The sequence below is a fragment of the Rhinatrema bivittatum genome, chromosome 15 (assembly GCF_901001135.1).
Source record: "Rhinatrema bivittatum chromosome 15, aRhiBiv1.1, whole genome shotgun sequence".
Lineage (NCBI taxonomy): Eukaryota > Metazoa > Chordata > Amphibia > Gymnophiona > Rhinatrematidae > Rhinatrema > Rhinatrema bivittatum.
In genome coordinates, this window is record NC_042629.1 from 409838 (window position 1) to 434164 (window position 24327).

Sequence of the window (24327 nt, forward strand, 5' to 3'; positions counted from 1 at the left end):
CCTCTTTGAGAGTTGGCCAGGTGCAGTCTCTCATGGTGGCTTGGTTGGGACCCCTTAAGTTGGGGTGTAGCCTTGGAGGTTCCGAATTGGGTTGTAGTCTCAACCGATGCCAGCCTCTCCATTTATTTTATTTATTATTTATTTAAGGTTTTTATATACCGGCATTCATGAAATGATCACATTATGCTAGTTTACAAATAAACAGGGGTGCAATAATACATCAAAAACAGAAATAATGTGTCGAAGAAAGCAGTTACAATTAACAAGGACTATTGAACTGGGATCAGAGGAAATAAAGATAGTTTAGCAGAGACTAAATTATATACAAGGAGAAAAGGTACAGCTGCTGTGTTGGATATGTTGATGGGAGCTGTGTGTCACTCAGTCGGCACAGGGCTGGTGGTCAGCGTAGGAGGCGTCTTGGTCTATCAGTTGCTTAGAGACCAGCGATGCGGTTCATGTTGTGTGCCTTTCTACCTCTCTTAGACAGATGGCCAGTAAGGATTTTGTCAGACAATGCGACAGTTGTGGCTTATATCAACTGACAGGTGGGTACCAAGAGTCGGGCGGTGGCCCAGGACTTAATACGTTGGGCAGAGCTGCATCCTGAATTACTGGCGGCTTCTTATATAGCTGGGATAAACAATGTACAAGCAGACTTTATCAGGCATCAGCTGGATCCCGGAGAGTGGGAGTTGTCAGAGGAGTTATCCATCGCAAGTGGGGCATCCCCTACGTGGACTTGATCGCAACTCAAAGGAATGCCAAGGCTCCATGCTGCTTCAGTCGCAGACGAGAACACAGAGTGGAAGGGGTTGATGCCTTAGTTCTCCCATGGCCACAGAGGCTTCTCATGTATATATTTCAGCCATGGCCGCTGGTGGGCAAAGTATTACTGCAAATAGAGATTCATCTGGGAGAGGTGATTCTAGTGGTGCCAGAGTGCCTCGGCGGCCCTGGGTTGCGGATTTGATCAATCTAGCGGTGGATGGACTGCCTCGCCTTGCTCATCTTCCCAACCTACTGCACAAAAGTCGTATATTTTCAGATCAGGCAGCTCACTTCTGTCTCGCGATTTGGCTTTTGAGAGAAAGTGTCTGAGGGGGAAAATGATATTCCGATGATGTCATTTTCCCTCTGCTGCTGCTAGGAAGACCTCAACATCCTTAACCTATGTGAGGGTGTGGAGTTATTGAGACTTGGTGCGCAGAGCAGGGGGGTTCAGCTTACTCAAGCATCTGTGGTGCACATTTTGCCCTTCTTACAACTGGGTTTGGTGAAGGAATTGACTTTTATCTCCCTCAGAATCCAGTTGGCGGCATTGGGCTGTCTTAAAGGCAAGATATCTGCCCTAGCTGCACATCTAGATGTGGTGTGTTTTCTCCGTGAGGCGAAGCATTTGCAGTCTCTGGTGCAGAATTTGTGTTCCCCCTGGAGCTTTAACTTGGATCTCAGGGGAGTGTGTACGGCTCCGTTCGAGCCACTTAGGTAACTATGAAGGATCTTACCTTAAGTTGTTTTTTTGGTGGCAATTCATTACGCTAGGAGAATTTTGGAACTACATGCTCTCATGTTTTTCTGCAGATTAGATTCTGGAGTCTCCTTGCGTATGGTTCCTTCCTTTCTTTCAAAGGTGATACTGTCCTTTCATTTGAATCAGTAGAGCTACCGGCTTTCCCAAATATGGACGTGACTGCACCTCACACGAGAGAATTGCACGTTTCAGATGTGAAACAAGCCTTGTTGCAGTATCTTAGTCACTAATAGCTTTTGGCTATCGTATCATCTTTTTGTGCTGTGGAGTGGTGCAAAAAATGGACATAAGGCTTAAAAGTCCACCATAGCGCAGTAGTTGAAAGAAGCGATAGGTTTGGCGTACATATGTCAGGGTAGCCCTGTTCCTGAAGGGTTATGGGATCACTCTGCTAGGTTGCAAGTAGCATCCTGAGCCAAATGTCAGGTTTCACCATGAGATTTGTAGGGTGGCTACTTGGAAGTCGTTGCACACTTTCGTCAGACATTTGTATGTCCAGGCTTCAGATGTTATGGACTTTGGCGAAAGTGTAGTTCAACCGAGTCTCTTGCAGTCCCACCCTGTTTAGGGAAGCTTGGGTACATCCCAGGAGTGTGGACTGATCTGGGTACGTACAGGGAAAGGAAAATTGGTTCAGAGTCCTGCCCAGTTGATGGGAGAAATGGAGAGTCTGCCCAATCTGTTATTGTAAATAGACTGAAGAATGGTACAGGTTTCATTTGGTTTCTTCTGTTAAGGGTGGAAAGGATTGTTCCCATTATGGGGTTCCACATCCTACTGCTTATTTAGGGGGACATTGTATGTGGGGATGTTTGTTTATATTCAGTGGTATCTTGGCTTGGGTACAGGTGGCACACCAGGTTAATGGCAGCTATAACAAAACTTTATCTGTCTCCATTTGCTGGTAGGAAGGCAAAACCTAGGAGTCTGGAATTGATATGTGGTACTTCAGGAACACAAATTAGCAGGTAAGAACCAATTTTCCTTTTGCAGTTTACTGTAGGTTAAAATCACTTTAAACTTCTCCTTTGAGATTTATATGCTATCTTGTCATATTCAAAAAGTGTGCTTTATTTTCTTATAATTCACATTGAAGGGCCTCTGCCAATGTAATAGTCAAGCATGGGTGCCTCCCTGATTTACAAAGAGGAAGTGCAATCATGAATTTTTCACCAAATCTTTCTAATTAAACCACAATATGGGTTCAGCAAAAATAACTTGGATACGGGTCCTCCCTATAGCATTAATGGCCTTGAGGGCATCACCACATTCAGAGAGGAGTCACTGTATTTGAGATAATTATTGGTAGGCCGATGACTACCAGTCATCCTGTTCCAAAACTTTCTACTACTCATATTTTCTCAGGAGTTTCTGAATCATCTGTTTACCTTACAGAAAGTATTGACTTCACACTGGCAGAAAGTTTGAACATTTCTTCCACCAGTGGACTCTGTGCTTACTGAGAGTGTGAAATCAGGTGATTTTGTTTTTCTTCAGATTTTTCAGTGAGAATTTTCTGACCTCCAGGTTAAGGCGGCCCTTGTATGTACTGTAAACTTCTCATTCTGCTGTGGAATTAGGACACCTTATATGGGTACATCTATCACACTGTAAGAAAGTCTACAGTGCTGAGTTAACAGGAAGTACCTAGTCATTGACTTTGTATCCCTGGCCCTTGCTACCACTTAAAGACTTATTCTGGCTCTCCAGGAACATGATATTGCTTCCTCTCCTGATTTGTTTGCACTCCACATTAGCATAGCCATATTTGGACCACATGGGCAGACTTACCTGGCCTATACTTATACATTGCAAGAGTCTCTGAATCTTTCAGATTGTTGGCTTTGCTACCATCTGAAGCCAGATGGCTTTGGGTTTACTCAAATTCCTTTTAATGAATCCTCCATCCTTAACCGAGCTACCTACCTTGCATCCACTGCTGTCTCTGTCACCTATTCTAACCCTTATGCCCTGCCTGTACGCACCAAACAAGCAGGCTGAGAATTCCACACTTTGTATTGATATGACAATGACCAACAAGAATGGGTCTTACTGTGTGATGGAACTTCTTGCATATATGCTTTGATCTTAAACTAAACATGACTGTTCATTTGTACAAGGTCGACAACAAAATGGTGGCCTTTCCAGGAGCACATCCTTCATATTGTTGAGACTTTCAACACAAGTGTCCCACTTATCCTTCATGCTTTAATAGGACTCTGCCCCATTATGATTATGGTGGGGGTAGTGGTTCTGTACTCTCCAGTTGTACCCTATGGAAGCCAGAAACACCATCCAAGAGGACATTTTCCACAGGTTATGGCACAACCTCAGATGTGTAGTGGTAATTACCCTCCTGATAGGTATGCCCCTTCCCCCATGTTCCTGCGTGCCAAGGCTTACATTGAAGCACAAGATTGCTTGGTATTGGGCCTTCCTGTTGTCACCGGAGGAAACACCTCAAAAATCTAACCTGTCACCTCTGAGGTAAGCAGAAATGACAGCTTGTTATCTGTTTGTAATACTTAAGGACTGTTCTTCTTTACACCATGGGGAGCAGTAAAGACTATTTCCTTTAATACTCCTGCTCAATTCTCCTTCGGATATGTCGTCTCTATGTTCTTCCTGAACAAGGATCATCGTAACTGGCTTACTTCTAAGAGAAGACAGCAGGCTCTGCAGGACTTTCAATTGGAAAACTACCCTTTTCATCATATTTTAAGGATTTTTTTTTCCTGGTTTAGAAATGTTTGAACTTGAAAATATTAAAAAAAAAAAAAAAATCTTTGCCACTGTAGAAGTCACTATGAATGAGACAATGAAAATTATAGGATTAATGCAACAAGAGATCAAGTCTCTTAAGCAGTTTTGGATAATCCTGTATTAATAATGATGGAAGCATTAGAAATCAGATGCAGACCATAGATAATTTGCTACTTTACTGACACCAAGAACCTTTCCTGGACTTTTGGGGTTAAGGGAGAATCTTGGGAACTTTTGGTCAGAGGTTATTAATGATGCTTATTATTGTGATTGTATTTCTTCTCATTTTGTGTTTATCAGTTCAAGGTATATTAATGCTATGTAAAAGAAGCATCCCTAAAATAATGCTCTCAGCAACTCTTGCAGTGCCCCAGAACACCTCCCTAAATGAAGAATTTGGTAAATTATGTGCTATGAGTGAACATATATTAGAAGTCTGGTATCCTCCCACTGTTCTGGACTAAAATAGTTAAAATGCTTTAGATCCTTTTCAATAAAGAATTTCAGGGAGATCACGTGATGTGGTGAGCTGGAAAGACGTCTCCCTGGCCAGCTCCAAGGCCCACTCCACACACTGCGCTCCATCCGAGCCCGTTCACTACTAGATCGGGGATTTAAATGCAGAAGGGTGCAGAGCATATGTCCATAATTAAATATATGCAGAAACTGAACTCGCCAATGGTGACTAAGGGCAGCAAAAAGGATAAAGAAAAACCAAGAACGACTCCTCCCAAGATGGCTGCCACCGGAGAGGGTGAGTTTGCTTCAACAACTCAGGGGCTTACTATAAAAGACATAAAGGATGCGATACGCGAAGCCCTTGAAAATAAATTAGATAATATCACGGTACAAATTGGGGAGGTTAAAGAGACTCTAGCCGAATTGACACCACGCATTGAGCACATCGAAAATCGTATATCTAGTATAGAGGATGACGCGATCCAGATGGAGCGTAAGATGGCTGACGCTAGAAACAAATAAAAATACTTCACGAAAAATTGGAAAAACTAGAAAATAGAAACCGCAGAGATAATCTCTGCTTCCTGGGCTTCCCAGAAAGTGTGGAAGAAAAATCTCTTTGCGATCTCTTAGAGGAATGGCTCCCAGAAGCGCTTACCCTCCCACATCTGAAGGGTAAACTCGTGGTAGAATGAGCTCACAGGCTGGGGGTTAAAAAAGACGGCCAAGCCCGCCTGCGCCTAGTAATCGAAAAAATTATGAATTCCGCCCATAAATCAGAACTATGGAGGGCGTCCTGTGGTAAAAAAGTATTAACATTTCAAGGCCATCAAATCCGCATATTTCAGGACTTCTCGGCTGCAGTTTCTGAATTGCGGAAAAGGTTTTCCCCAATCTGCACCCATCTGCACACCCGAGGAATGAAGTTTTCATTACTTTTTCCTGCTCGCTTACGCATTTGGCATGCAGACCAGATGCATACCTTTTGATACGCCAACCTCCGCGCAATCCTTCATTGACAAGCTGAACACTAACAAGGGAAATTAACTATAGAACATGCTCCGGATATGGTAACACATAAGTACACTTGCGAGTTGGGAGGGGGGAGGAAGAAAGGAAACAGAGAAATTCCAATGACAGAAAATAGGGTAACAGATACAGCCTGACTATGGATGCGAATGGTGCCGGCCATGTTTTAGGAAGAAGGGATACGCAAGCACCCCACCAAAAGCTATACTTTCTTTTTAATCTTTTCTATACCTCCAAAATGGTGGTAGGTGACCATACTGATGGATAATGGTGGGAAAGGAAGAACCAGGAAGTGGGAGTGAGTGAATGTTAGGGTGGAGGGGGGGGGGGGGGGGAAGAAGGGGGAAAAAATAATAAACATAAAGAGAGGAGATGGATAGTTTAAACAGCAGAGACAGAGCGAATGGATCTCAAAGGCATTGGGGCAACAACTTTGACACTCCGCACCCAAGCCCACACGAAGGACGAAGTGAAGAGAAAAACGGGGCCTAAATCGCACGCCCGGGCACAGATAGTAACCCACAAGCCTCCGAGCATTAGCACACATGGAGCACACTGTTTCCGTAACAACGGGCAGCCGGGAACAACAAGATCCCGCAGAGCCAGGAGGGGATAAATAACTGGGCTAGACCCAAATAAAAAAAAAAAAAAGGGAGCCCGGAGAAACTGCAGTACGCCTCCGCCAAGAACTTGGGAAAGTGAAATTACCGGGATGCGGGGCCTATATGGGGCGGATGAGTATAGCATGTTGCTCCCTTGGACGCGCTGTGGGCTAAACACGCTCTGTCGGCAGAGGCACGATTCGGCCGAAGCGAACGGGAGAGGGTTCTCTCCGGACATAGTAAGAATTTCAAAGTGAAATATATTTCTGCTTTAAACTTTTGCACTATGAGGTCCCAGAAACAGCGTGAGTTGTCTGGTACAAGATAAGGATAGACAAATGTTTCATTGCTTCCCTTGTGATTAAAAAGGGAGGCTATAAACATAATCTCCCTCAGGATGTTTTCAAGGTTATATCAGCTTTCCCAGAGTAGTTAGGAATGCAAATATCTTCACCCTTCCATCTTCAAACAAAAAGTACCAAGATAAAAATACATTTTATCTTGGTAAGAAAATGTATTTAAAGTGGATTTCTCAGGTTTTTTTTTTTATATCTAATTCTATTATAAGACTGAAGAGGGTACCCCACCTGGTATAGGGCATGCTGGGAATGCCCAGTGTGGCAAGTCAAAATTATAGAAATTGACATGTTTTCCATGTCGGGTCCATCTAATGTTGTTACCCATGTGTAAGGACTAACATCCTACTGTCTTCGGAGAACACCCGTTATAGGTAAGCAATTCTGTTATATCCCAGGACAAGCAGGATGATAGTCCTCACATATGGGTAACGTCACTGGACGGAGCCCTATCACGGAAAACTTTCTGTCAAAGTTTCTAGAAACATTTGACTGGCATACTGAGCATGCCATGATCCCTCGAGCCACAGGGGACTCCCTTCAGTCTTCGGTTTTCCGTGCTGCAGTTAATTCCTCACACAACAAATTTGAGAGAAAAAAAGTTTTAAAAAAGCTCTCATTTCATCCCCTACATAGGGGTCTCCCTGTCTCCACCGGCTGGTGAGTACAGTTTTTTTTCCCCATTTCGTTCTGGTTAAAATACTTTTTCTGTCAGAAAGCCGTCGAAGGCTGTCCGGTCTACATTATGACAACAGGCTTCAAAAAATGTCGAGTGTGTCCTGTGCTTGGGTGAGTCTCACGATGTTTCTTCCTGCCCTCAATGTGCTGAAATGACGGCCAAGGGCAGGAGAGCCCAACAGGAGAAGATGGAACATCTCTTCTCTTCTATATTCAACTTATCCCGTCGACTCAGTCGTCTCCAGCTGGAGCATCTAAAACGTTAGTCGTTCGAAAGCTTTGCACTGACGGCTCCGGAGACGGGCTATCAGTGACCCCGTCCCAGGCATCTGTAAAATAGACATCTGTGCTTGAAAAGTAAAGCACAGTATCTAACTTACCACTGATCGCAAAATTAGTAGAAAAATCCATACAAAAACAGCTTGCTGAACACTTAGAGAATAACAATATCCTGTATCCATCACAACACGGTTTTCGCAAAAACTATAGTACAGAAACGCTACTACTCGCCCTTACAGATAATGAGAGGCTTTGACAGCGGTAAACAGTACATATTAATGATGCTTGACCTATCAGCAGCATTTGATACTGTAAATCATAACATACTACTAAACCTATTAGAAGAAATAGGATTAAGTAACAAAACAATCGAATGGTTCCAATCATACCTAGATAAGAGATACTACCAAGTTCAAATAAGAGACGTAATGTCAAATAAAATAAACCTTCAAGGAGTCCCTCGGGGATCAGCCTTATCGGCCACCCTATTCAACATATATTTACTACCGTTATGTCACCTACTAGCGGGTCTAAGCATCTCACACTACATTTATGCTGATATCCAAATAATCTTACCCATTGATGACACAATTGAAAAGACACTGAACATAGCAAACATGTATCTGGACATCATCAAACAATTACTAAACCAGATGGAATTAGTGATTAACATAGAGAAAACAGAATTCCTACTCTTGGAACGCAAAAACATTGAAATCATCTAAAACCCTATCATACTCAAAAACAACCAAAACATTAAACTTACAGAGAAAGAGAGAAACCTCGTAGTGATAATTGACACAGAACTTAACCTAAAACAACACATATCGTCAAAAGTAAGGGAAGGATACGCCAAACTCATGACCCTTAGAAGACTAAAACCTCTACTTACAACAAATAACTTCCGTTCAGTGTTACAATCTCTAATTTTTGCTAGCACTGATTACTGTAATGCCTTCCTACTTGGATTACCAAACACAACGATTAGAGCACTCCAAATAATGCAGAACACGGCTGCTAGAATTCTAACTGGTAAAAGAGACCACATCACTGAAACCCTAATGGAATTACACTGGTTACCCATCGAGCAAAGAATACATTATAAAACCATATGCACCATACATAAATTAATACATGATGAAAAAGCTGATTGGCTGAATACAGCCCTCTGCATACACGTCCTTAACAGAGAAACCTGAGATCAGCAAATAAAGCTTTACTAACCATCCCCTCAATTAAACAGCTAAACTAACCCAAGTAAGGGATAGAGCTCTTTCCTTAGCAGGTCCTATGCTATGGAATGCCATGCCTGTCGAGATCTGCTTACAAAGAGACATCAAAACCTTCAGAAAACATTTAAAAACATGGCTATTTAAACAAGCATACAACAAAGAGAAGGGAGAGTAGAGCACAGGGAAAAGAAAAGCGATCTGCAGAACACTCAAACACACTACCCCAATCTACACGGGTATATTTCTACATTTAATTTTTAAATATGTTTTAAATATGTTTGCTCACCACCACAGAATAAGATTGTATAAGCTCTCATTTTTTTAAAACCTGTTACAATAAAGAATGGACATGATATAACACATCCAATTATGAGTAATTATAACAACTATGTTACCATAAAGTTTTGACACTTGTTTAGTGATATAATTTATTATCTGTTTCCAATATAAATATTTGTGGCTTATTGTAAACAGTTATGATGGTACCTATCTTAATGACTGTATAGAAAAGTTTTTAAATAAATAAAAGCGTCTGCATCGATGGACGTAGACGCCAGAGGCCTTATTGTTGCCGAGAGAGTCATCACCGAAGAGGTCTCATCTACAAGAGCCCATCAATACCTTCGAGGCCTACTACTCCAAGGCGATCCCCACCAGTAAAGGTGCCGGGTATTGAGCCACCACAGGGACCTGTGGAAGTGCCGATTTACGCCTTCTCTGCCAACACCTGTAGCTGTTCTAACTTCACCAGCTATAAGGGAGGAACTGGACGGTTTTATCCGTTAGGCAGTGAAAGAAGCTCTCTGGGATCTTCGGCCATCGACACCGCTGGAACCAATGCCCATGCCATCACCGATGCTGATACCTATGCCAATTCTGTCGAAGCTCGATGCCCTCATTGGAGCTCTTCCGGTGCAACCATCGGCACCTAAAACTCCGATTCCCGTCGGTAACTATGATGCCTCGGGGGCTTCTCCGCCATCTGAACCCATACCAGGGCCCTGTGGAATTTCTCGGCTGAGAATTTCAATATCTCCATCGATGCCTTTATTTCCTCCATCGATGCCTCCACAGAAACCACCGATGCCATAGATGCCTCTTTTTATACCTCATGCCTTCTCCTTCATGACGCCCTGCATTGGACACTTGGGATGACAGAGACACAGACACTTCTTCAGAGGACATCTTGTCTGAGCCGTCCCCACCTGAAGAAAGGAAAGTCACCCCCAGAGACCTCTTTTACCAACTTTATAAAGGAGATGGCTGATACTATTCCTTTTCAACTAGTATCAGAAGAAGATACCAGGCAGAAGACCTTAGAGGTTCTGCAGTTTGTGGACCCTCCTAAGGGAGGTACTAGCAATCCCAGTGCATTGGTGGACCTGCAACACAGACTGTGGGAACACCCATGTTCAGTACCACCGGTGAACAAAAGAATGGATACCACCTATCTGGTGCAGCACATCCCTGGTTATCAGAGGGCCCAACTCCCACACCAATCTGTAGTGGTACAATCCACCCAGAAAACATCAAAGCGGATACGCCCCCACTTATCGACTCCTCCTGGCAAAGAACAAAAGTCCTTACACTCTAGGAAGAAAAGTTTTTTTTCCAAGGTTCAATGCTGGTCTTCAGGATAGCGTCATATCAATTGTATATGACTTGAGTATCAACGTAACCTCTGGAAACAAATGCAACAGCTTGTGGAGTCTTTACCTCAACAACACCAAGACTCAGTAAATGAGATCATACACAAAGGTCTGGAGGCAGGAAATCACGAAGTACATGCTGCCTATGACAGTTTTGAGACCTCTTCAAGAATAGCTGCAACCGGAATCAGTGCACGTCGCTGAGCCTGGCTCAAAGCTTCTGACCTCAGGCCTGAAGTTCAAGAGAAGCTAGCAGATCTGCCTTGTGCTGGTGATAACCTTTTTGGAACAAGGGTTCAAGACGCAGTAGCACAGTTAAAAGAACATTCTGAAACTCTGCGTCAACTCTCTGCTATCCCACAAGACACCTCATCTGCCACACGTCAGACAGTGAGAAAGGACACCAGGAAACCCTACTACAGACCACGAAGGTACTATCCACCAGTACCCGTGGTAGAGCATCCAGACCAGTGCAGAGATCTCAGCCTAGACAACCGAGAGCTTCTAGGCCTCAGCCTCCTCATCAGGGTTTTGAAAACCTGCCAGAGGACAGCAGCCACTCCACCAACCCGATCCCAGAGTTACCAGTGGGAGGTCGGGTCTCTTTCTTTCAGCCCCATTGGTCAAACATCACAACAGATCAATGGGTACTATCAATTATAACACAAGGTTTCCATCTGGATTTTCTCACAGTACCAAAAGACTCTCCGCCAAAGTCTCTTTGGATACACAAAGATCATATTACTCTTCTGCAAGCAGAATTATCCACCCTTCTGAGAGCCAGGGCCGTGGAACCAGTTCCTTGACATCAGCAGGGCAGAGGATTCTACTCCCGCTATTTCCTCATTCCAAAGAAAACAGGCCTGCGCCCCATCCTAGACCTCCAAAATCTCAACAAATTTCTATGGAAAGACAAGTTCCAAATGGTCTCCTTAGGCACCATGATTCCCTTTCTTCAAGCAGGAGATTGGATCTTCAAGATGCATACGCTCACATTCCAGTATTCCCTCCTCATCGCAAATTTCTGCGTTTCCTAGTGGGGCATCAACATTTTCAATACCGGATTCTACCATTCGGACTTGCCTCAGCATCCCGAGTATTCACAAAGTGCCTAGCCGTGGCAGCAGCCCACCTACACAAGGAAAGCATACATGTCTTCCCTTACCTAGACGACTGGCTCATCAAAACCCAATCACAACAAGGAGCTCTCAACTCTCTCTCAAGCTCACAATCAACCTACTCCACTCATTGGCATTTCTAATCAGTTACTAAAAATCCCACCTCACGCCATCTTGCCTACTGCAGTTCATCAGAGCAGAGTTGAACACATCAATATCAACAGCCTTCCTCCCAAAGGACTCCGCAGAGACACTCTCCACATTAGGGCGATCTCTGCGCACAAGGGACACTGCAACAGCCCATCAGTGTTACCATTTCCCGGGCTGGCGGGGCTGTCCTCCAGGGTCGGCGGGGTTCCACCTCCGTCCCCGCTGTTCACGTGGCGCCGGCGGCGCGTCTTCCCTCTGCACGGGCCCGACGTGTTCCGGGAACGTCCGTGGTCAGGGCCGACGCCGCGGGCAAATCTCGCGCTACTACGCGCCATGGACACGCCCCCTGACGTCAGACGCCGGCCAGTCGCGGTTTGTGCGGGAAAAGATTGAGATTTAAACAAGCTCCCTGCTGAGCCCTTCGCTTCGGCCACAGTGCGCTTTGGTGAGTGTTTTGTCTCTGCCCTGCCTGTCGCTACAGCTCTTGACCCGGACTGCTTCGTGGATTCTTCTGCCTGCTGCCTGCCCTGACCTTGGTCTGCCTTTTTGGATTCCTGTCTGCTCCCTGTTTCCTGGATCTGGTTTGCTCTGGTACTCCTGTCTGCTGCCTGCCCTGACCTGGACTCTTTCATCGGTTTACTCGGTCTGCTGCCTGCCCTGACCAGGACTTATTCATCGGATTACTCTGCTTGCTGCCTGCTTTGACCTGGACTGATACTTTGGATTATTCTGTTTGCTGCCTGCCTTGACCCGGACTGACCCTTGGATTATTCTGTTTGCTGCCTGCCGTGACCCGGACTCCTTCCTTGGATTATTCTGATTGCTGCCTGCCTTGATCCTAACTGACGCATTGGATTCTTCTGCGTGCCACCGGCTCCGACCTGGACTGTAGGATCTTCTGTTCCTGTGCCTCCCAGACTCAAGGTAAGCGGGGTCGACCCAGGTTCCACTTAACCCTCGTAACAGTTGGCCGAAGCCATGGAACCAGTCGACTTGGCCGCACTCCAGGCAATTCCCGGGATGGCCAACCGTATTCAACAGCAGCAAGGGGTTCTGGACCAAGTTACAGGGGTCTTAGATCGGCTGGTGGCCCGAATGGATGCGTTAGCCCATACCCCGGCTATTCCTATAACCAGTACTGCAGCAAGTCCTACACCTATTCGGATTCCTCCTCCGCCTCGCTTTAATGGCACTGCCACACTGTGTCGAGGATTCATTAATCAGTGTCAAATGCACTTCTCGTTACAGCCCACTTCCTTTCCCAACGACAAAACCAGGACTACCTTTATTCTTTCCTTGTTGGAGGGACCCGCCCTGGCTTGGGCTTCTCCTCTTTGGGAGAGGGATGATCCCCTTCTCTCTAACCTGGAGCGATTCTTAAAAGAATTTCGCCTTATTTTTGACGAACCCGGACGTTCTAACTCAGCAGCTAACGAATTACTTCACATCAGGCAAGGATCTCGATCTGTGGGTGAATACGCCATCCAGTTCCGGACATTAGCCTCTGAACTCGCTTGGGGAGAGGATAGTTTGTTGGCAATTTTTCGACAAGGTCTAGCAGAGAACATTAAGGATGAGCTTGCTGGCAGAGACCCTCCTGAAACCTTGGAGGGCTTAATTCGTCTGGCTATCCGACTAGATTTGCGTTTCCAGGAAAGAACACGTGAGTGAGCTGCTTCCCGAAGGACCTTTCGCCTAGCCCCCACTTTTCAGCAGCCGCTTTCGGTTCAACCTGCTGCAGAGGCTTCGAGCTGTACTGAGGAACCCATGCAGATTGATAGGGTTCGCCTAACGCCGGAGGAACGTCACAGAAGGAGAACCAAGAATCTCTGTCTCTATTGTGCGGGCACCGGCCATTTCGTCAATAAATGTCCCAACAAGGCGGGAAACTCTCGGACCTAGGACGGGTAGGAGAGGCCTCCCTGGGTCCCACTGGCTCCTCTCCACAACTACTCCTTCCTGTTACCATTTCATTTAAAGAGCAAGTACATTCGGCCCAGGCATTCATTGATTCAGGAGCGGCAGGTAATTTTATTCAGGAGCAACTGGTTAAGTCTTACCAGATTCCGGTCAAACCTCTAGACATTTCCCTCTCTGTTACTTCAGTCTCCGGGCATTCTGTAGGTATGCGAATCTGCTACATCACCGAACCCATTTTACTTACCACTGGCGTTTTGCATCAAGAACTCATCCAGCTATATGTATTTCCATCTTCTGTCAATCAAATCATTTTAGGTCTACCCTGGTTACGGACTCATCAACCCCTGGTGGACTGGGCTTCATTGCAACTCACCTCTTGGAGTCCTTTTTGCTTTCAGAACTGTTTAACGTCTATCCACAGAACCTCCATCCAGACTACGCAACTCTCTCCTAATATTCCTGCTCCCTATCAAGACTTCCAGGATGTTTTCAGTAAACAACGAGCTGAGACCCTGCCACCTCACAGACCGTATGATTGCGCCATAGATCTTCTTCCGGACAAGATTCCACCCAGAGGGAGGATTTATGCACTGTCAGAGCCGGAATCCGAGGCATTACGGCAATACATCAAGGAAAATTTAGCTAATGGGTTTATTCGACCATCTACATCTCCTGCTGGAGCAGGGTTCTTTTTTGTCAAAAAGAAGGATGGGTCGTTACGACCCTGCATCGACTATCGAGGTCTCAATAGCATCACGAGGAAGAATAAGTATCCAATTCCGCTTATTTCTGAATTATTCGATCGCATTAAAGGAGCCCAAATTTTTTCTAAACTGGACTTACGTGGGGCTTACAACCTGATAAGAATTCGCGAAGGGGATGAATGGAAGACGGCGTTTAACACCCATGACGGCCACTACGAATACAGGGTTATGCCGTTTGGCTTATGTAACGCTCCAGCCGTTTTTCAGGATATGATCAATGACATTTTTCGGGATATGTTGTACTCGCATGTCATTGTTTACTTAGATGACATTCTCATTTTTTCGGAGACCTTGCAACAACATCTACTTCATGTTCGACAGGTGCTTCAACGTCTTCGTGACAACAAATTGTTCGCTAAATTAGAGAAATGTGTTTTTCATGTACCCGAGTTATCATTTCTGGGATATATTATCTCCAATAAAGGACTATCCATGGACCCCGATAAACTGAAGGCCATTCTGACTTGGCCTCAACCTGTGGGCTTGAAAGCCTTACAACGGTTCTTGGGCTTTTCTAATTATTACAGACAGTTTATTCCCAACTTTTCTTCGTTGGTTGCCCCCCTCATGCTGCTTACCAAAAAGGGAGCTCCGACACATACGTGGCCTGCTGCAGCAGTACAGGCCTTTCTTCAACTCAAGCACGAATTCACTAAGGATTTATGCCTCCGGCGCCCCGACTCCACCAGGCCATTTATTCTGGAGGTCGATGCTTCCGCAGTGGGGGTCGGGGCGGTTCTTCTGCAAGCAACCGACGACAACCGCTTGATGACCTGCGCGTTCTTCTCCAAGAAATTTTCCCCTGCAGAGAAGAACTACACCATCGGGGATCGCGAGCTTCTCGCCATTAAGCTAGCTCTGGAGGAATGGCGTCATCTTCTAGAGGGCGCTCGGCACACAGTTACGATCTACACGGATCACAAAAATCTGGCGTATCTGGCTACGGCTCAGCGCCTGAACCCACGACAGGCCAGATGGGCGCTTTTCTTCAGCCGTTTCGATTTTGTCCTCCATTTTCGACCGGCCCCAAAGAATGTTCGGGCCGACGCGCTCTCCCGCAGTTTTGATCTGGATGAGACTCCGGACCCGCCTCGTTATATCATAGATCCAGCTCGCGTTCAGATAGCCGCCACCTTTACTGTTCCGTTGGGGAGAACCGTGGTTCCTAAACGCCTGCGCCCCCGGGTCCTTCACTGGGCTCACGATGCCCGTTTAGCAGGTCATCCCGGGATTGCCCGGACCAAGCATCTCCTCTCCAGACACTATTGGTGGCCCCGCTGGGAGAAGGATGTCAAACGGTATGTGGATTCCTGTCCAGTTTGTGCAGCACAGAAGACTCCCCGACGAAAACCCTTCGGTTTGTTGCAACCTCTACCCATTCCTGCTTCCCCGTGGACTCATGTGGCTACGGATTTCATTACGGATCTGCCAGTCTCTGAGGGTAATACTGTTATTTGGGTAGTAGTAGACCGTTTCTCCCGGATGGCGCATTTCATTCCCCTACCTGGACTACCCTCTGCCTCCCAGTTAGCCCGCCTTTTTATTCAACACATCTTCCGCTTTCACGGTCTTCCCATCAGTATTGTTTCTGACAGGGGGGTACAGTTTACTGCCTCATTTTGGACTAATTTATGCAAACTTCTTCAGGTCAAGCTTGCCTTCTCATCTGCCTACCATCCCTAGTTCAATGGTCTCACTGAACGGACGAATCAATCTCTAAAGACTTTTCTGCGTGCCTACGTTAATCAAAGACAGGATAATTGGGCATCTCTTCTGGTTTGGGCCGAAATGTGCCACAACAATCTCCCGTCTCAGGCCACTGGGAAGTCCCCTTTTTTTGTGGTGTTTGGTAGGCATCCTCGTCTTCCTTTGCCTATTGAAGGGTCCTCCAACTGTCCTGCGGTCAACGCTGCTATTGAATCCATGTCCAGTCTTTGGACGGAGACTAGGGCCTTGTTGCTCCGGAACGCGGCCAAGATGAAAACCCAAGCGGATAAGGGACGGTGCATGGCTCCCTCTCTTCAGGCTGGAGATTCAGTCTGGTTGAGCACTCGCAATCTGCGACTACGTTTACCCTCCGCGAAATTTGCTCCTCGCTTCATTGGACCTTTCCCCATTGAGAAACGGATAAACTCTGTCTCCTACAGACTACGTTTGCCTCCGTCCTTACGTATCCACAATGCTTTCCATATCTCCTTACTGAAACCTGCTGTCATGACTTGGCCACATAGGAAGCGTACGGTCAATTCCAATATAGTTCAAAATGATGATCAATTTGAGGTACAGGACATCCTGGATTCTAGAAAAGTGAAGGGGCAGTTACAATATTTGATCTCTTGGAAACACTTTGGTCCAGAAGAAAACACGTGGGAACCTGCGGGCCATGTGCATGCTCCCCGATTACTTCAGCACTTTCACCTTCGATTCCCTCTCAAGCCCGGTCCGCAGAGGCAGAGAGGGGGCCCTTGCAGGGGGGGTACTGTTACCGTTTCCCGGGCCGGCGGGGCTGTCCTCCAGGGTCGGCGGGGTTCCACCTCCGTCCCCGCTGTTCACGTGGCGCCGGCGGCGCGTCTTCCCTCTGCACGGGCCCGACGTGTTCTGGGAACGTCCGTGGTCAGGGCCGACGCCGTGGGCAAATCTCGCGCTACTACGCGCCATGGACACGCCCCCTGACGTCAGACGCCGGCCAGTCGCGGTTTGCGCGGGAAAAGATTGAGATTTAAACAGAGCTCCCTGCTGAGCCCTTCGCTTCGGCCACAGTGCGCTTTGGTGAGTGTTTTGTCTCTGCCCTGCCTGTCGCTACAGCTCTTGACCCGGACTGCTTCGTGGATTCTTCTGCCTGCTGCCTGCCCTGACCTTGGTCTGCCTTTTTGGATTCCTGTCTGCTCCCTGTTTCCTGGATCTGGTTTGCTCTGGTACTCCTGTCTGCTGCCTGCCCTGACCTGGACTTATTCATCGGATTACTCTGCTTGCTGCCTGCCTTGACCTGGACTGATACTTTGGATTATTCTGTTTGCTGCCTGCCTTGACCCGGACTGACCCTTGGATTATTCTGTTTGCTGCCTGCCATGACCCGGACTCCTTCCTTGGATTATTCTGATTGCTGCCTGCCTTGATCCTAACTGACGCATTGGATTCTTCTGCGTGCCACCGGCTCCGACCTGGACTGTAGGATCTTCTGTTCCTGTGCCTCCCAGACTCAAGGTAAGCGGGGTCGACCCAGGTTCCACTTAACCCTCGTAACAATCAGCTTCTAACTCTGCTGGGCCACATGATGTCTACAGTTCATGTCACTCCCATGGCCAGATTAGCCATGAGAATAACACAATGGACATTAAGATTACAATGGATCCAAGCCATTCAACCACTATCGTCTCCATTACAAATAACCCACCAGTTACGTTCATCTCTCCTCTGGTGGGCAAACACATACAATTTGCGGAAAGGCCTTCCCTTCTAGCAACCAATTCCGCAAATAACTTTAACTACAGATGCATCCACCTTTGGTTGGGGAGCACACATAGACCACCTCCAAACTCAAGGGACTTGGACAAAACGTGAAGCAATGTTTCAAATCAATTTCCTGGAGCTTCAAGCTATACGCTATACTCTACATGCGTTCAAGGACTGCCTTTCACACAAGACTGTTCTTATACAGATGGACAACACAGTAGCCATGTGGTACCTGAACAAACAGGGAGGTACGGGCTCGTATCTCCTTTCTCAAGAAGCCGCACAGATTTGGGACTGGGCCCTGACACATTCCATGTTTCTTTGGGCCACTTATCTGGTGGGCATTAACAGCGTAATTGCAGACCGCCTCAGTTGTCAGTTCCAACCTCATGAGTGGTCCCTGGATCCTTTAGTAGCGACCAGGATATTTCAGCGTTGGGGTCAACCAACAGTGGACCTCTTTGCATCCGAGCTGAATCACAAAGTGGACAAATTCTGCTCCCTGCACAACAGAGAAACCAATTAGCCAAGGACGCCTTTGCTCGCCCCTGGAATTCAGGTCTTCTATACGCGTATCCCCCAATACCACTAATAACCAAAACTCTAGTGAAGCTACAACAGGGCAAAGGGTCAATGATATTCATAGCCCGTATTGGCCTCGACAAGTGTGGTTTCCCATACTTCTCGACTTCTCGATCAGAGAACTGATTCGCCTGGGTACAGCTCCCACTCTCATAACTCAGGATCAGGGCAGGTTGTGCCATCCCAACCTTCAATCCCTATCTCTAACAGCCTGGATGTTGAAAGCTTGATACTGCAACCACTCAATCTTTAGTTACTGTCTCAAGTGCGTGTAGCTTCACGTAAATCTTCCACACGAAACTCCTATCGTTCTAAGTGAGCACAGAAAAGTATTGACCCTTTTTCATGCCCCATTGCATCTTTATTAGACTATCTCTGGTACCTTTTCAGACTCTGGTCTCCAGACCTCGTCAGTAAGGGTACATCTAAGTACTATCTCAGCTTACCATCATACAGTAGGGGATGCACTGATATCAGCGCAACCCCTTGTCAGTAGGTTTGAGAGGTTTAATTCACCTTAATCCCCCATTACGGCTACCAGTCACGGAATGGGACCTTAATGTGGTACTAACAAGACTCGTGCATTCTCCCTTTGAACTCATGGATTCCTGTAATGTCAAATTTCTTAATGGAAGGTTCTCTTCCTAGTAGCTATTACATCTGCTAGAAGGATTAGTGAGTTACAAGCACTTGTAGAAACATAGAAATGATGGCAGAAGAAGACCAAGCAGCCCATCCAGTCTGCCCAGCAAGTTTCACACTTTTGTTTTTCTCATACTTATCTGTTACTCTTGGCTCTTAGTAACCTTTTGGTTCTATTTCCCTTCCACCCCCACCATTAATGTAGAGAGCAGTCACTTGTCACATTCTCACCCTATACAATGTTCCTACATGACCAAGTGGTACTCCGTACACACCCAAAATTCCTTCCCAAGGTAGTTACAGAATTCCCACTTGAGTCAGTCCATAGTCTTGCCCACAGTCTTCCCAAGACAGTCTTGCCTCACAAATCTGCTTCACTTTTTTGAAGGAGTTAATAAACATGTGGATAAAGGTGAACCGGTAGATGTAGTATACTTGGATTTTCAGAAGGTGTTTGACAAAGTTCCTCATGAGCTTCTAGGAAAAGTAAAAAGTCATGAGATAGGTGGCGATGTCCTTTCGTGGATTGCAAACTGGCTAAAAGACAGGAAACAGTGAGTAGGATTAAATGGACAATTTTCTCAATGGAAGGGAGTGGACAGTGGAGTGCCTCAGGGATCTGTATTGGGACCCTTACTTTTCAATATATTTATAAATGATCTGGAAAGAAAGACGACGAGTGAGATAATCAAATTTGCAGATGACACAAAATTGTTCAGAATAGTTAAATCACAAGCAGATTGTGATAAATTGAGGAAAATATTGTGATAAATATGAGGAAATCAATCACGGAAACCTGGTTAAAAAGCTCCGACACCCCCTTGTTGAACCAACTACCGACACATCTCTATGACTTTTCTCAATCCCAAGACTCAAAAAAAGAGGGGGCGGTCTGCTCCTAGCCACCAAAAAAAACTCAATCTCTGCCAGCAACCAGTCAAGACCTCCTCCAAAAAACTGGAACTAGGTCTGTTCAAGTCAAAACATATTCAAATTCTCCTAGTATACGCCCCGCCAGGATTACTAGACTCTGATGCCTCACCCTTCATAGAAACCATTGGTAAACACATCAACATAGATTTACCAGCTATGATACTGGGGTCCTTCAATCTGTATATAGCATGTACATTACTCCTGCTTTTTGTAAATTAACCCTGTACTCCCCTGTTCCCAGCATACTCATTAGCTCCAAGTTACTGCCCTGCCCCTTCCCCCTCCTCCCCCCCAGTTAAAATATCAGTTACAATGTAAAGCCCTGTTGGCTGATTTTGCTGTTGTCTGGAAACCGATGTGATGTCTCGTGCGAATGTTGGTATAGAAAAATGTTAAATAAATAAATAAAAATAAAAGTCGACGCCGCCCCGATTTCTCCCAATTGTGAAACCTTCCTCTCCACACTCCGGGCAATGGGCTTTGAACAAATTATCAATAAATCCACCCACAAAGCAGGACACACACTCGACCTCATCTTCTTAAACTCATACCTATCATACAACAACGTTCCAGACTGCACCCCTGTCCCCTGGTCCGACCATTCCCTGATATCAGCTACTCTCACGACTCAAGTAAACCCTATTCAACCTCAACCTCATTCCACCATCCACTTCAGGAAACCATGTGCCTCCGACACGCTCAGTGAATATCTATCCAAGGAACTCCCTAACCTGGATATCTCCAACCCCAACGCAGCCCTTCTATCCTGGTGCTATATCACGGAGTCAATAGCTAATAAACTTTGCCCCAAAGTGACGAAAACTATCAATTGGACACAAAAAAGAAAACAGCCTTGGTTCTCACCAGAACTTAAAACGGATGAAGCAAGACCTCAGACACAAGGAAAGCATATGGCGGAAGACCGCCAACACCACAACACTATCCGATTATAAAAGCACCATGCATCTTTATTTATTTATTTAGGGTTTTTATATACCGACATTCTCGATATACATATCAAATCAAGTCGGTTTCCATATAACAAAACTGTCGCCGGTAAGGCGTTACATTAAACAATAGACAAAGTATTGAACAGAGAACGTGCAGCGTAACATTAAACAATCAACAAATTATTGAACAAAAGAACGTAGATCAATAAATATTAAATATTAAACGTAAAAAAGATATATAAAATAAAATAACTATGGGAAGAGCATGAGCTGGAAAGCTGATGCTTCAAGAGATGGTTTTTCATAGCAGGTGGGTGGACTGTCCAGATAAGGTCCTGAAGGTCCTAAGGGTATAAAGTCGGTAGTGGACTTTATATTGTGCTATTTTGCTCTTTGACCTGTGTCGATCTTTATAAGATCTCTCTTTAACAAGCAAAAAAAGACTTATGCCAGCAGAATTCATGATATTCAATATGATGCCAGGGCCTTGTTCTCCTATGTATCCCAACTCACTAAACCCTCTGCCCCCACCATCCCAGATGACCAGGCCCAATCCAAAGCAAATGAGCTAGCACACTTCTTTCAGGACAAAATTGCAAACACACTAGCGCTTCTCCCCACCAACCCAATCCCCCCAGCCCTAAACTCCAACACTACATTGCACCTTGGAGCCACCCTCGACTCCTTTGAGCCCACTACCCCCTTGGAGATTGAATCCACCCTTATGAAGTTGAAACAATCCAGCCATCCGACGGATCACATCCCAACTAAACTGCTGCTCCTCATCCCAGGCGCTATCTCAAGAGCTTTGGCTGACAACATAAACTGCTCCCTAGCCCAAGGAATATACCCGGATGAGCTAAAAACGGCAGCCCTCAAACCCCTCTTGAAGAAACCCAACCTGGACACAAAAGAACTCTCCAACTTCCAACCCATATCCAACCTCCCTTTTCTAGCAAACTTCACAGAGAAAGTGGTGAACACAGCCCTCAGACTACCTGGAGGAACACAAAATCCTATACCCTTCACAGTACGGCTTCCATAAATCATCCAGTACAGAAACCCTCCTCGTCTCCCTATCAGACCACATCCTCTTGGGCCTAGACAAAGGGCGGTCATTCCTGCTTGTCCTCTTGGACATCTCAGCAGCGTTCGACACCGTGACCCACACCATCCTTCTAAACCGCCTCTCAGACATTGGATTAACTGGAAACGCTCTCAGATGGTTCAACTCCTTCCTCAACAAGAGGAGCTTTAAGGTTAGAATCAATAACAAAGAATCCCCTAATTTCAAATCAACTCTAGGCGTCCCCCACGGCTCTTCTCTATCCCCTACCCTCTTCAATATCTAGCTGCTCACAAACCTTAACCTAATACACTACCTCTACGCAGACGACGTTCAGATCTTGATCCCTATAAAAGAATCCCTTCCAAAAATGCTTACCTACTGGGAGAATTGCCTTAAGTCCATTAATCGCCTACTCACCAGCCTGAACCTGGTTCTCAATGCAGCCAAAACAGAAATCCTTTTTATCTCTGCTTCAGGTTTGCTCCCTCTGCCCCTCGACCGCCACGCCGCACGTCGCCCACCCAGGCTCAAGTCGGCCCTCCCTACGCGATCGGCGCCGGCCCATCAGGGCCAGGGGAAGTGGACCCGAGACCAGCCTCCCACGAGGCCACCGAGGCGGCCCAGACAAACTCCCTCAGGCGAGGGATTTCAACTCTAAAAAAAACCCAAACAAACCCGCGCAGCCCGGTAAGCCCTCCCCCGGAAGTCCCGATGTCACGACCGGCTTACCAAAGCCCTTTAAAGGGCTCAGACGGCTCCAGGCGTCGCGCGCCTAAGGAGCGCGACAAAGGGGCCCGCCCCTTTGTGCGCCCCTTAGTGCACACCTGAACAGAGAAATTGAAATATCGTACCCCGACTACGTCCAGAAACCAACAGACACCGAACCATAGCAACTCCTTCCACTACCCCCCTCAAACGTGCATCCAACTACTCAACCATCCTCTCCAGCATGCACTCAGCCACGCCAGCATCCATCCAGCCTACAGTCGCTCATCCAGACACGCCAGCATTATTTTTCCAGCCACGCAAGCGTGCACCCAAGCACACTTCCAGCTACTCCAGCGTGCATCCAGGCATTCATCCAGCAACGCTAACATACTTCCAGCCACGCCAGCATTCGTCCAGCCACTCCAACGTGCTGCTAGCCACTCTAGCGTACACCCAGCTATTCCAGCGTCCATCTAGACACTCCAACGCACCTCCAATCACTCCAGCATTCAACCAACCACTCCAACGGATATCCAGCCACTCCAGCACCCACTCTTTATACAACCACACCACAGAACATTCCATCCTCCCCCAGCAACAACATTGTCCTCACTAAACTGTTTCTAGAGCTCATCCTGACCTCATCTAGAAACCTCCAACTCTGTTCCTCCACTCACACACTATGATTCAAGCATTTCCCATCCCCATTCTCCCGCATTCTTTCCTTAGCAGAGATAAACCACCGATTCTCAAGCATCAACGCTCAAAGAGATCATTGATCCCTATCATGACGTCACCCCTTACTCAACTCCTGGGTCTCTCTCTAGTTACCCTATCACTTCTCAATTCCCAATCCCTCACAAAAAAATCTCATATCCTCAATGAGTACCTCCTAGACTCTCAACCTTCGATCTGCGCCATCACGGAAACATGGTTGAAAAACCCAGACACTGCCTTAATTAACCAATTGCCACTACAAATATACAACATATTCTCCATACCCAGACTAAAGAAAAGAGGAGGAGGAATTTTGCTAGCTGCAAAAAAAGAATTGAAAATATCTCATCAACCTGTGATCTCAACGACCAAACTAGAAATTGGGCTATTCAAATCGAACATGCTACAAATCTGTCTTATATATGCCCCACCTGGGCTCCTAGAGTCTGACCCCTCCCCGCTCATCGAAATCGTCACCAAACACATCAACACAGACGCCCCGGCCATCATCTTAGGGGACTTCAACATACATGCTGACTCATCATCTCCTACCCCCAACTGTGAAGCCCTCCTATCCTCTCTCCAAGCCATGGGCTTCAAGCCAATTATAAATAAACCCACCCATAAAGCTGGCCACACTCTGGACCTCATTTTCATAAATGAACCCATCTCGCCCAATACTACTCCCACCTGCACCCCCATCCCCTGGTCAGATCACTCATTGATCACTACAGAACTAT

The 24327-nt window shown here is 46.3% G+C and overlaps 1 protein-coding gene across 1 annotated transcript in view; it reads left to right on the top strand.

Moving 5' to 3' along the window:
• USP16 (ubiquitin specific peptidase 16) overlaps positions 1 to 24327 on the top strand; it is a 557777-nt gene that overhangs the window by 207256 nt on the left and 326194 nt on the right. The window contains exon 8 of the mRNA XM_029578724.1: positions 15179 to 15238. Coding sequence (XP_029434584.1) covers positions 15179 to 15238 — 60 coding nt within the window. The remainder of the gene's footprint in view (positions 1 to 15178; positions 15239 to 24327) is intronic.